The following is a 12,575-nucleotide window of genomic DNA, read 5'->3' as shown; positions in this document are numbered from 1 at the left end:
TGTTTAGAACCAGTGGAGGGGGCTGATAAGGCTTCTCCACTGAAAATAAATCATTTGCCCACATAACATTTAGATGGAGCATTACAGTGTACGACAGCCAGTGTAATAAGTGGTTAACAGAGATCAGTTTTTGGATCAGTAAGTATCAGATGTAGGGATCAAAATCAATACTGATCACTTTTAGGGACCAAGGGTTAGATATTTAAAGGGATTTAGGCATCTAGACAGGCACCTAAGTCCACCATGTTGGTGCCACTGATATTTTCAAAACTGCAGCCTGGTGTTGCCTAATGCCTCAATTTCCACTGATCAGCATTTTCAAAGCAGTCTAAGTGCTACTGCCACGCCACAGTGAAGGAGCTGTGCCCAACTCTACCTCCAGCCGAAGCCCCGGAGGCCCCGAATTGGGATTTTTAAACTAGGTAGGAAAAAAAGGCCTATTTTGACAGCAGGCCCCAATCCTGTAGGTTACTGTGAGCATGCCTCAGGCCTGATATGTGTCAGATGCTGCAGCAGGAGCCTCCAGCTGGATGCAGGCTACCGATAGGTTGGGGAGCAGCATAGCAAAGCACTGCACTTGCAAAAGATAGGTGAGGGCAGGTGAGAGAGGTATTCAGTGCAAGTGTGTGTTTTTCAGCTGCCAGGGCTTCTCAAGTGGCTGAGGTGCCTAACTCTAGGAGAGGATTCATGGCTGAAGATCCTGAGTGGAGGGAGATGTTTATCAGACAGGCACATCAGCTCTGTCATTTAGGCACCTAAGCCCTTTTCTTCTCCCTGACCTTCTCTTGGCTAGCTTAGTCAGCTCCCCACTCAGCTTGCTGGCTTTCAAAAAGTCTCTTTCTTAGGCACTTTAATATCCCCATTCCCTCTACAGGGAGTCTAGGCAGCAGGGAGCTGCTCAACTTGGAAATTCCACTAGGTAGCAGGCTGCCTAGGATTAGGCCATGTTCTGCCTCTAAAAATCTGAGCCCAAGAGCCATCGGCTACAACACTAAACAGGAACTTAGGAGCTAAGCTATGTTCTAAGCTATGTCACTGACTTATGGTGTGATCTTGGGCAAACACGTATCTTCCTTGTGCTGTGCCTCAGTTTCCTCACCTGTAAAATGGGGTAATACTTTCCCTTTTTTATAAAATGCTTTTAGATTTATGGTTGAAAACACTATAGAAGTGCTCAATGTCTTATTGTGCAGGAACTAAAACCAGTAGAGATGCTCTGTAATGATCAAAGGAATCAGCATTATACAAATCAGTTTATGGAGTAATGTCAGTAGGGAATCATCAGCCTTAGGACCAATTAACTCTGAGGACAGATATGAGATCTAATTTAGGGATCAGCGTGGATCTGTTAAAACATAAGCCATCAAGATTTGACTTAGGGATCAGCAGCTGTAGGGCTCCTGTACAAATAGACACTGCATCCCAACCCATGCTGTCCAAGCAATTGGTAATGTACACACACCTGGGTTTGGACTATCTTTTGCTTCCAATTAAAAAGAAAAAAAAAAGCTTCTCTCTCTTCCTTACCCTCTGGGCTGCAACTTCTGACAAATTCTGACTTCCCACCTGGTTTGTTCCTTCATTCTGCATTTGTTAGGGAAATTTCTCTCCCTTCCCCTTCTCTTTGTTTCCCTTCCTTGAATCATATATTAAATATTAAATTTGTTAATCTTTAAAGTGCCACAGAACTCTCGTTGTTTTTCCTTGAAACTGATGAAGTTGGCCAGGAATTTTTCTATCTGAAAAATGTTTTAACTCTTCAAGGAAGAGGTGGGAGGAAGACACATAATCACTTCTCTAGGGGTCAGTTATTTAGTTTTTTTATAGCAATTGGCTGGAGAGGGACCTAGATCAACATAGTGTCTGCAATTCTCACGAGTCTCACACTAGTTGTGAAGTTTGCACTAGTTTTTAAATCGCCACTTCCCGCAGTCACGTGGTTAGGTGAGCCTGGGCTTTCACTTACAAAAAAAGGAAAAGTGTCTCTAGGGCTCGAAATCAAAAGTGTGATACTCCAAAGGCTCCAGATCAAGACGGCAAATAACAACTCTCCATTTATTACCTTATTTTTAAGACAATCTCATGATTTTTGGGAAGGGGCCGACTCATCCATTTTGCCCACTGGGAACTGGCGACCTGAACTGCAGGGAGTGGGCGATGTGCCCCGGAAGCCCCTCCAACAGGTGTAAGAGGGGTGAGACCAAACTGCCATGCACCCATTGCTAGTCGTAGCTGATCGCTCCTAGGGGGTGCGCGAGGCCTGGCTGGGCTCCCACTACTACACGGGCAGAAGCAGCGGGGGCCGCCTTACAGCTTGAAGCCTTGAAGGCGCCTGCAGCATAGGCGGTGGCGCTGCAAAGGCTAGCGCGCCAGACAAGCCCATCACTTCACGCCGGCTGCCCCTGTTTCGCCCCCTCCCTGCGCCTCCGGCGGCTTCCCTTGCACCCCGGCTTTGGCATTGCACCAGGGCGCAGCGTCCGGGCAGAGCCAGCCAGGGCAGCGGCTTCGGCGGCGGTCACCGAGCATGCTCAGACAGCCGTAGCCGGGCGCGCAGCAGGACCCCCCCACATCCGACTCGGAGCCGCAGACACGGAACAAGGCATAAGCATAAGCATGCGTGCGGGGCTGCTAGGGCAGGGACTGCAGCGGCTGCTCTCGGCCCGCGGGGGCTGCTCCTGCACCGGCGCGGGGAGGAGGAGGCAGCCGCTGGGGTTGCCGCCGTGCCGCCGCTGGCTCAGCATGGCGCAGTACGGCACGGTGCAGCGGGGGCGGCCGCACTCGCCCGAGTACCGCCTCTACTTGAGTAAGTAGCGGCCGCCCTCGCGGCGTGCGAGCTGAGCTCCTCTCCAGGCGCCGCCGCTGCCGCCCCTGGCTGCCCGGGGCGCGGTGGAAGGCGGGGCTGGTTGCGCTGCGTTCTCCGCCTGCCCCCTGCCAGCTGTAACTGGGGGGAATGAGCGGTGGGAGCCGCCAGGGTCCCGTCCCGTCCCCCCCAAGGAAATGCTTTAGCTAGGAAGCTTGACCAGGAGTGTTAACACAGCGGCCCCCAGCCTGCCCCGTTGTTGTGGGCACCCTCCCCCTCCCCGGGGCATTGGGTGGGAAACGACAGGCTTTTTGCCAGAAGATTGCAGTGTGACTAGATGCATTATTTCGCCCCAGTCCTAGGCCTTTAGAGTTGGCCTGTGCAGAGGGCTGTGTCTCCAGCCCTCAGGGAATTTGAATGTCCCAGAGACACAGCCGGAGCCTCATTTCATGACAGGGTGATTTTAAAAAGGTACATTCATATTATTTCACTGTTTTTAAAAAAAAAAACAAAAAAAAACCACTGTGTGAGACTGGTGGCAGTCAGGGCCTTTCAGCTGCCCCCAGTTCCCCATGTGGGGCAAAACACAGTCCAGAATGAAGAAGACAATTCAAACGCAAAAATGTTCAGGAAACTTTTTAAGCAGCATATGAGTTCAATTACTTTAGCAGGAATAACAGTGGCTAGACTAAAACAACGAGAGATCTGTAGCAGTTTAAAGACTAACACATTTATTTTCTGCAGGCATAAGCTTTCATGGGCTGTAACCCACTTCCTTAGATGTGAGAAACAGAAAACAAATAGGCATATATACACATATCCAAGGGAAGTAACAACAATGGGGGGAGGTGAACGACAGCAAGGCCATATGTCTAGACTCTCTCTTGTGAGTCCACACTCCTGATATGATGATAGTGAGTGCTCCAAATGTGCTTGTAGCGAAAGGAAATTTGCATTTAAAATGAGGACATCTATTTTACAGAGGGCCAGCTGAGCCCTCTGCATGTATGAAAGTGTGAATGGTGCTCTTTTAAGACGTGTCAAAACAGAAAAAGCTAGTGTGACAAGGTGGGAGAAATATTATCTTGTATTGGACCAGCTTCTATTGCCTCACCCACCTTGTGTCGCTGATATCCTGGGACCGACATAGTTACAGCAACACTGCAAACAAAAGCTAGTGTGTTTAGTTTCAATTTTACACTTCCTTTATTAAAATAGTTATGAAGATTTAAAAAATAAAAGCACCACTTCATGATTTTGCTCTTAACACTAATTTTCATACCACATTCAGTGGAATCACTTCTGATTTACATTGCTGTGAGAGAAAGGGACACGTAAATTGTCAGTTGCACCCTCTCACAAATCTTGGATCAGGTGTAATAGGCTTGATCTAGTGACTGTCTCTTTCGCTCAGTTTGAACAGTGGCCTATGACTAAACTTTGTCTTTTATTTGATGGAATGCAATACCATGTTTGCATAATATTTGCATAACAATTGTTTCTGTACTCAAGGATAGCTGTAGTGCAGTCCATAGGTCAAATAGGGCCCCTGCCCACACTCTTCTTTAATACAAATAATGCCACCTGGGGCAATGGGTGCTGGAATTCACATACTTCTCTATTAACTGGTCTGTTTTTTGCAGATTTGGTGTAGTCATTGAGCTCTTGGTAAACTCAAAATGTGTTATGAGTTAGGCAAAGTTTGAGCACCCCTCCTCTCTATATAGAGAAGTCTGTTTGCATATGGGGGTGGATGAGGAAAAGGCCCTACAGTAACCTGTGAGAATTTTGCCATGGATTTCAGTGAGGCCAGAATTGCATGCTATAGTTTGTAATTTGTTCCTTTTAAAACAAAATGACTGAGCAGTTAAAGTTTAATTTGTATATATTGCTGGTCAGAATTGGTATGTTCTCTTTATAGATATGAAATTCAGTTTATTTGAAATCACAAGCCATGCTGAGGGAATACTGAATAGCTGCAACCTTTTTAACCTGCTACCTGGAAACTTGTTTAAAAAAAAAAAAAATAAAAAAAATAAAAATCTTGATTCTGATGGAAATTTTATTAGCTGCCCAAAAGGAAGCTTGAAGTAGTGCTTAAAATCCTAGGTAATGTAGGAACTGGGTTTCTCTGTCTGTCTTACCACATTTCTTCTTCATTAGTGGCTCTGTATTTGAAAAATACAAGGTTATTGACATCATTGGGCCAGTTGGGCTCGAAAGAATGAGCAGGCTGAAGAGAGGAAAGAAGGGCATAGTATAGCTGCCAAAGTTGAAAGGTCTGATTTTTGTCTCTTAAATTGTCCTTTTTATAGTAAAATTTGGAGTTTAACTCCAGACAAGACTTTGCTACAACAGAACTCCCCCCTTCCCCCCGGAAAGCAGTGTCTTCATTTAAAATACTCATAGGCCCTTGTCTGTCTATAATGATGGAAGCAATAGGAACCTATTTGTTAGTAATGTGGACATCTTTTAGCACAACTGGTTTAGGTTTGTAACATTTTTTTGTCTCGCAGAGAATGCAGAGGGTAAATATATTTCCCCATTTCATGACATTCCTCTGTTTGCTGGATCTAAAGAGGTACGTATTAGACTTAAGCACTATTTTTTTGAAATGATGGATGTTGTGTCCTCTAATGGTCAAAAGCAGGTTCATTTTTTTTTTCTTTTCAGTAGAAATCTCGTTTTATTTTTAGCAGTTACTACAATAGATTGATATATTTTAGGACCAGAAGGGTCTAATTTGACTTCCTCCATAATATTGACCATAGAGTTTCACCCAGTAATTCTTGCACTGAGCTCAATAATTTGTGGTGGAACTAGAGTGTCTCTTTAAAAAAGATATGCAGGTTTGAGTTAAAGACTCCAAGTGATGAGAAGTCCACCATATCTTTTGGTAAGGTGTTCCAATGGCCAATTAACCTCGCTGGTTAAAAAACTGTGGTTATATGCTCTAGTCTAGAATACAGTTTCTACTATTACTATTCCTAAATCCCTTTTTCACCAAATCCATTAAATTGCTATTTTTCTACATCTGTAATTAAAAGTATGCATTTCCTAATACCAGCAGTTTTGCTGTAGACAAGGATTACACAACATATATTTATGTGAATGGTATATTTCTTTAATTCCCAAAAGGCGTATTGTAATTTGAAGGCAGCACTAATGCCCAAGGGAGGAGTGGTAATCACACCTTTGGAGAATTATAAGGCCTGAGGTGCAGCCAAGCGCTTTCACGTATTGTTAGCCATGTTCCCTGGAGCTTCATTATTACTACAGTAAAATGCCTGTTTTATATGTCAGCTGTGAAAACTGCCAGCCTTTGGTTTAGTCTGAGAAGAGGTTTGCTTATGATGGCATATTAGTATCCACAAACGGTTTGGGAAGTTTTAGCCTTTTTTTAGGTTTGTTGCCTGGATTGTTTGGTTGATTTGTAGCTTGGAGCACTGAGAAAAATCTGCAACTCTATTATGTGCCCAGAAGGATTCTCCTAAACCAGTGGCTCTCAACCTATTTACCACTGTGGGCCACACATGCAGCTCTCTTATGTATTACGTGGGCTGCATCCACACACAATATATACTACCTGAATGGCCCTGAGGATGTCACATAGGCTGCAGCTGTGTGCTGATTGGGCCACAAGTGGCCTGCAGGCCATGGGTTGAGAACCACTGTCCTAAACAGATAAATGCTACATCAGTATTGTTCTGTTGAATCATTTAAAACCAGGCCTTGAAAAATGTACCTGACACTTGAGCAGGAGGACTAAACCTGCTGATGAGAGGTTGATGGGAAAGAGGAGAGTTGGAGGGCCTTACCAGGGAGGTCCAGGAGCGATAACTTTACCAGCACCACTTACCATCCTTAGCTGCTGGGAGGAAGGAGGGTACTGCATCCTCCTTTCAGTCTTTTCAAAATTAGCCTCTTGCAAGCAGGTGTCTGATAAATTTGAAGCTTCTCCCATTCTGGTTGCTGGACAAGGGAAGACATTTTCTGTTTCTTCTGTTCCACCAGAGCCTCCAGGCTTCTGGGAGAAACATGGGTCTCCGCTATACTGATCCCTCTCCCAGCCTCCTGGATGCTGAAAGGGAACTGGAGAAAAAAGAGGCCTTCTGCTACTCTTCCTCGTCTGCAGCCATTGCCTTTAGGGTCTTCCTCCCTTGAGAATAACTCCAGTGCCTTCTGCTGTTTATAATGCTGTTCAAGGCTTTTGCAAGCAGCAGCAGGATGAAACTGAACTGGCTGCCTACAGGGATCTGTAAAGGAGCACTGAAACTGACCAGTCTTAATTTCACTCAGCTTGTGTTTGGCAAAGCTGAGAGAAAGTACATTTGTCTCTTTGACTCAAGAAGATGAAAATGCATCAGTTCACACTTGGAAGGTAATAGCCTTACAACCATAAGGAAATTTAATTGTTTTTAAAATGAAAATTATAGAGAAATAGATGGTTTAGATCCCCCCCAATATTCTCAAGGACAAGCTTGCCATTCATGAGTAGATTTTTCAAGTCCTTTTAAAATTGGTAATATAGTCTGTGTAGAATCTACAGTGTAATAATTATTTATACATACACCATAGTATTCTTTTATCTAACACGAATATATTTTGGATTTGACTCCTGTAAGTGAGCATTCTAAATGTAAATTTTTCTTTTTCTGTATAGGATAAGGAGGTTCCTGCAAAGAGATCAAAGACTAATGGAAGTGAGGTACAGTTAGAAACTATTTTTCATTAAATGTAATTTTGCTATGCTCTAGTTATAATGGACACATTAGTATGGGGCTTTCAGTCATGGTGGACAAAATGAGAGCTGTTCATTACCATGCATCTTTCACTGAATATAGCTGATAAACCTTCAAATACAAATGCCATAGGATGAGGGAGCTCAAAGGGATTTTAATAGTCTTCTATTCAAATGGGCAAAAAATATCAGTTTTTTCATTCATCAAGATGTTCTAAAAGACAAACATTTTTATATTTTTCATTAGAAGCTTCTTTATGACGATTGTAAAGTTGATACATTGTATTTTCTCCTATTACATTCAGAAGCCTGCATAAGTAGGAAAATATTCACTATGTGCTCTGACTGCAGACTAATATAAAAATAATTATAAATCTTTGCTGTTAAAGCAGTGGTTTTCAACCTGTTTTAATTTGTGAACCCCTAAAAAATTTCAAATGGAGGTGTGGACCCCTTTGGAAATCTTAGACGTAGTTTGTGGAACCCCAGGGCTCCATGGACCACAGGTTGAAAACCACTGTGTTAAAGGGATATTAAGAATAATGGGCCAAACCCCAGACGTTCCAGCTTTGTTTTAGACTGATGGCATGTGCTTTTCTGGGATGTGCAGATAGGCACAGCAGAGAGAAGTGCCATGTGCATGTGCTTAGTGTTGTTGCTGGTTACAAAGAGAACCAGTACCCAAGATTTGTTTGTGTAAATGTTTGTTAAATAGTCTTCTTTTAAATTGTGTCATCTCTTGGAGAGGTTGTCTTGGGACCAAAGTGTGGGTATGGTATCATTTTAAGTAGTGAACAGAATGTGAAAGAAACAATTCACATTTTGAGGTCAAGATTTTCAAACATAGATTCTTAAAGATGGGCTCTTAAATCCCTACTGAGGCATGTAAATAATTTCTGAGTAACCAGCAAATCTTAGGCAATATTTCTTTGACCAATCAATTGCATTTAAAAAAACCTATAAATGGCACTTTAACTAGGCAGAGTCACTGTGATGGTCTGGGTTCTGGCAGTATTTGAAATATTATTTCCTGTCCCTGGTATGGTCCTGTGTACTGTCCTTACACTTCCATCTGCTCACACATACACATTAATTCTCTCTCACTTATAATTCATTTAACCCAAAATACCAATTATATATGTACTATTTAGAGTTCATGCTTTTTCTAATGCTGACTTAAGAATTATTTAAGTAGATGTGGAGTCGTTCATAAATGTGAATAAAAGAGCAAACATGAGGAGCTATATGGCTGTTGAAAATGGGTGACGAGGCATGCACTCACATGACATGCTAAAAATTATAACTCTAGAAGGCAGTCACGTACTGTGTTTCTTATCTGTATTTATCACTGTGTGATAATGTTTAATCCTGCTCATCTTGCAGAGCCTAATCTACAAAATGGTTAAAACTGTATAAAACTTCTGAGCAGCAATAACTTGAATATTTTTCTCATTTAGTGGAAATCATCTTAAACTTGAATAAAACAGCATCATTATTTTTCTATATGTTAGGTACGGTCTATAGCCCTGATCCTATAGATGTCCTCACAGGATCAGACTAACATAATACTTAGTTAGAAATTTAACTGCTTGAGTATCTTACATATATTTCTTTCATCCTAAAGGATCACAAAATGCTTCACAAAAGTGGGTGTGTTACAAAATGAGTGTAGATAGATAGAAATAAAAGGACTACTTTGCTCCCCTTTAAAACATAGCCGTATCTAGAATGAAGCATAGAAACTTTTTAACACCAACCAGTAATATTACACAGCAGTTTAGGACAGGAATACTAACTTCAGCTGAAATGTCAAGAGACATTATGGATGCAAATTGTACAGTAGATAACTCAACTGGATACCTTTCCTAATCCCATGAAAAGTGGCATAGTTTTTTTAATGACCACAGGCGCTAAATATTTTGCTTATTTGTTGGCACTTCCAGCAGCCTGGTGCCTCCTAAAACCATATGTTAAATGATACTAACCAAGTGTTTCTCTGGTAAATCATGTACATCCAGTGGCAGTTTATATAGAAAATAGAAATAATTTGGCACAAGACTCCTCAGTTTATCAAAATTATTTAAAATTGTTCTGAGCACTTGTGATATTGAAAAGGAGGCAACAAAATATTGGCCTTCTATCTTTTGATGTACTTAATTCAGTTTTTCATTGAAGTATGGACATACATCTTACCAGTTGCAGGCTCAATTTGCTTTGGTTTGTTCTAGTAAAAGGGTTCCCCAACTTTTTCCTGGTAGGGGGCATCTTTTCCTTGTGAGGCCATGTCATGGGCCACCTCCTTTTCCAAACTCTGATTTATTCTCAGATTTGTAATCATATGTCACCCTGGTGGCAACTACTGTAATTGCTTGCGTGGACAAAAAAATAGAGAAACTATTTTTATATTTGAACTATTTAATGAGTTGAGTGTGACTGCTTACCAGATGTTAGGGGAGTTGATAATTACCTTTAGTCTCATTACCAGCTTGGAGTCTGAACCTGTTTTTGTCTTAAGCACTGAAAATTAATTCTCACTCAAGTGAGTAGATGTGAAAAGCATCAAAAGTTTCAAAATCTCCATCTGTGGATGCTGGACGTTCTTCCTATAGCTGCAGTCAGAACTCTGTCAGGTGCTGGTTCTGTGGTCTTCAGGGTATGTCAATACTGCAATTAAAAACCCCATGTCTGGCCTGTGCTAGGTGACTCAGGCTCTCAGGGCTTGGGCTAAGGGGCTGTTTAGTTGTGATGTAGACTTTTGTGCTCAGACTGGAGCCCAGGCTGTAGGACCCTGCGAGAAGTCAGGGTGGGCTAGGCCAGCTGCAGTTATATAATTGCAGTGTAGACATGCTCTTAGTGCTTAGTGTCTTCTTGTAGGAAAGTTTCAAGAGGCCATAGTTGTGTTTTAAAGACAAAACTGAAATGTCGCTCCCTGTTGGACTGAAAGGACTTCTAATCTACTCATCGTTGTATGTGTCTTTGATGTTGTATTCACAGATCTTCTGTTTTCAGATGAGTCGGGTATCCTTTAATACATAATTTTACTTCGGATGGAATGATGTTAATTCACTTCAGCAATGAAATTATTCAGGCATGTCAAGATTATCCTCATTTACTTGCAGAGCCTCATAAGGTCTTTTTTTAAAATCAGGGCTTCAGACATGTTCTTTGTGTTAAATAGCATCACAGACTGACTGTCCTTGTAAACTCAAGCTGAGTTCCCTCTGTTAAGTAAAAACTTCTGGTAAGACAGACAGCTAGGTGAGCCATAAGGAGTCATCAAAACAGGAGGGCAAGTGATTTGATAGCGTGACTGGCCATTTGGAATGAGTTAAAAAAGGGGTGTCAGTGCTTTTTCGTGATAAGCCAAGACATATGGGTATGAAGGAGAAGCTTGTCAGTGTTGATCACTCAGCACAGCAAAACCATTAGAATTAATGGAACAAGCACTGATGAAGTTAACTATCTTCCCAGCAGCATCCTTAATGTTTTTCAGATATGCTGGTGATTTCATTGTGATTAGGGCCTCCTGGTCCATACAAGCAGGCAGTGGGGCTGCAAAGAAGACCTCTGTTTGTAACCAGACCTCTGGGCTTCCCAATCATAGTTTGTGCTCCATCTGGGTAGACTGCATCACAATGTTCCCACTCAAGGATGCTTTCCATTCAGTGTTTGAAAAACTTCCTCTGTAGTTATGCAGGTTAGCAAAGACTGAGAACAAAGGAAGTCGTTTTGCACTCAGCCACCAGATTAATATCTAACCTAGGAGAGGGAGTTTGCAAAGGAAGCCACTTCAGTGAATTGATAAGGCTTAATTTTAAAGAAATAGTTGCTTCAAGCTTGAGAAAATTGGTGTTACATTTTCACCAATGGCAGAAATTTCTCTTGATCCTGGATCTTTTAACAACTTTAACGTGGCTAGTTACTTGCCTCTTGCCACTGAACATCTGAAACCAATTCTTTGTACAGCTGGAAGTAAAAACTCTTCACCCGTGCTATCAGACTTCCCTCACTTTCCAGTGCAGAGACTTGCCAGATGAGATGTCTGCAAACCTTTTGACTTCAGAGTGGACAGTGCATTTTTTTTGGCCATGTAGCTTTGTTAACTTATACTGGAAAAACTGAACTGAAAAAAGAGGCAATACTTTCAAGCCATATACTTTGATATAGCTGGAGATTGTTGGTTTGATTTGCCACTGGCCAACACCTCATAGCAAGTGATACGTTGGGGATGGGGCTTATATTTTGAACAAGTCCACAGTTAGCACATCTCCCTGTATTTGTGGTCCTATTCCATGACAATCCTTTTCATCCCTCTTTTCTCTTCTCTAGCTGAAAGCACTGTCTCAGCACAGCTGCTGCTGACCCATGGCTTGCTCCGTTCACTTTTCCTTAGAACTTTGGCTGCCAGTTTTCAACATACGGCCTATGATGAGACTTGGTAAAATCACAAATGAGCAGCAGCTGCATTAAATAGTCATAGAAGAAAAGCAAATTGAAGGTTTAACTGCTGTCTTCTATCTCTGCCACACTCATGTTACAAAGCTTAAGCGGGGAGAGTCAGCAACTCCAGAAATAATTTTTTTTTAATTGTATTTTCCAAAAGCACTTTGCTGTACAAGTGGCTAGAGTAACTGCAGACTTTTTCTGGAAATACTCACCCATCCCTTTTGTTCCTCATTTTATCTCTTCCTCCCATCTGTTTTGTTCTCTTTCTCACTCTTCGCACATGCTGCCATGCGTTGTGCTTCGCCTTCCACTCAAAATCAGGTTATCCCATAAAGTTCCATAGCAGCCCCTAAACTCTCAATTTCCTATCCCTTAGGCAAAAATCAAATTTCTTCGCACCCCCCGCCCCATTCATAATTGGTCCTAATCCCTGCCCCATACAGGTCACAGGATCAGGAGCTCAACAGGAGTGGGGAAGGAGGTAAACAGCTCTTCAGGGAAAGGGGGATTTACCAAGAGGAGAAGGGTTGTTTGTGAGAAGGGACCCTTGGATCCAGAGGGCAGCTTGTAGGGAGGTGGTCTAGGAGA

The 12,575-nt window shown here is 42.4% G+C and overlaps 1 protein-coding gene across 2 annotated transcripts in view; it reads left to right on the top strand.

The window, feature by feature from the left end:
- The first annotated feature begins 2,092 nt into the window (after positions 1 to 2,092).
- The window catches only part of PPA2 (inorganic pyrophosphatase 2), a 43,961-nt gene continuing 33,478 nt past the window's right edge, over positions 2,093 to 12,575 (top strand). The window contains exons 1-3 of one of the 2 annotated variants that reach the window (XM_067568182.1): positions 2,093 to 2,803; positions 5,317 to 5,381; positions 7,464 to 7,508. In XM_067568182.1, coding sequence (XP_067424283.1) covers positions 2,614 to 2,803; positions 5,317 to 5,381; positions 7,464 to 7,508 — 300 coding nt within the window. In that variant the 5' untranslated portion in view covers positions 2,093 to 2,613. The remainder of the gene's footprint in view (positions 2,804 to 5,316; positions 5,382 to 7,463; positions 7,509 to 12,575) is intronic. The other variant, XM_067568184.1, reaches the window with a different exon arrangement.

Source organism: Emydura macquarii, unplaced genomic scaffold (genome assembly GCF_026122565.2).
Source record: "Emydura macquarii macquarii isolate MOO-44397 ecotype Brisbane River unplaced genomic scaffold, CSIRO-AGI_Emac_v2 contig_2863, whole genome shotgun sequence".
NCBI classification, from domain to species: Eukaryota; Metazoa; Chordata; order Testudines; family Chelidae; genus Emydura; species Emydura macquarii.
Note: the sequence above shows the minus strand (reverse complement) of the source record. Positions and strands in the feature narration are given on the sequence as shown.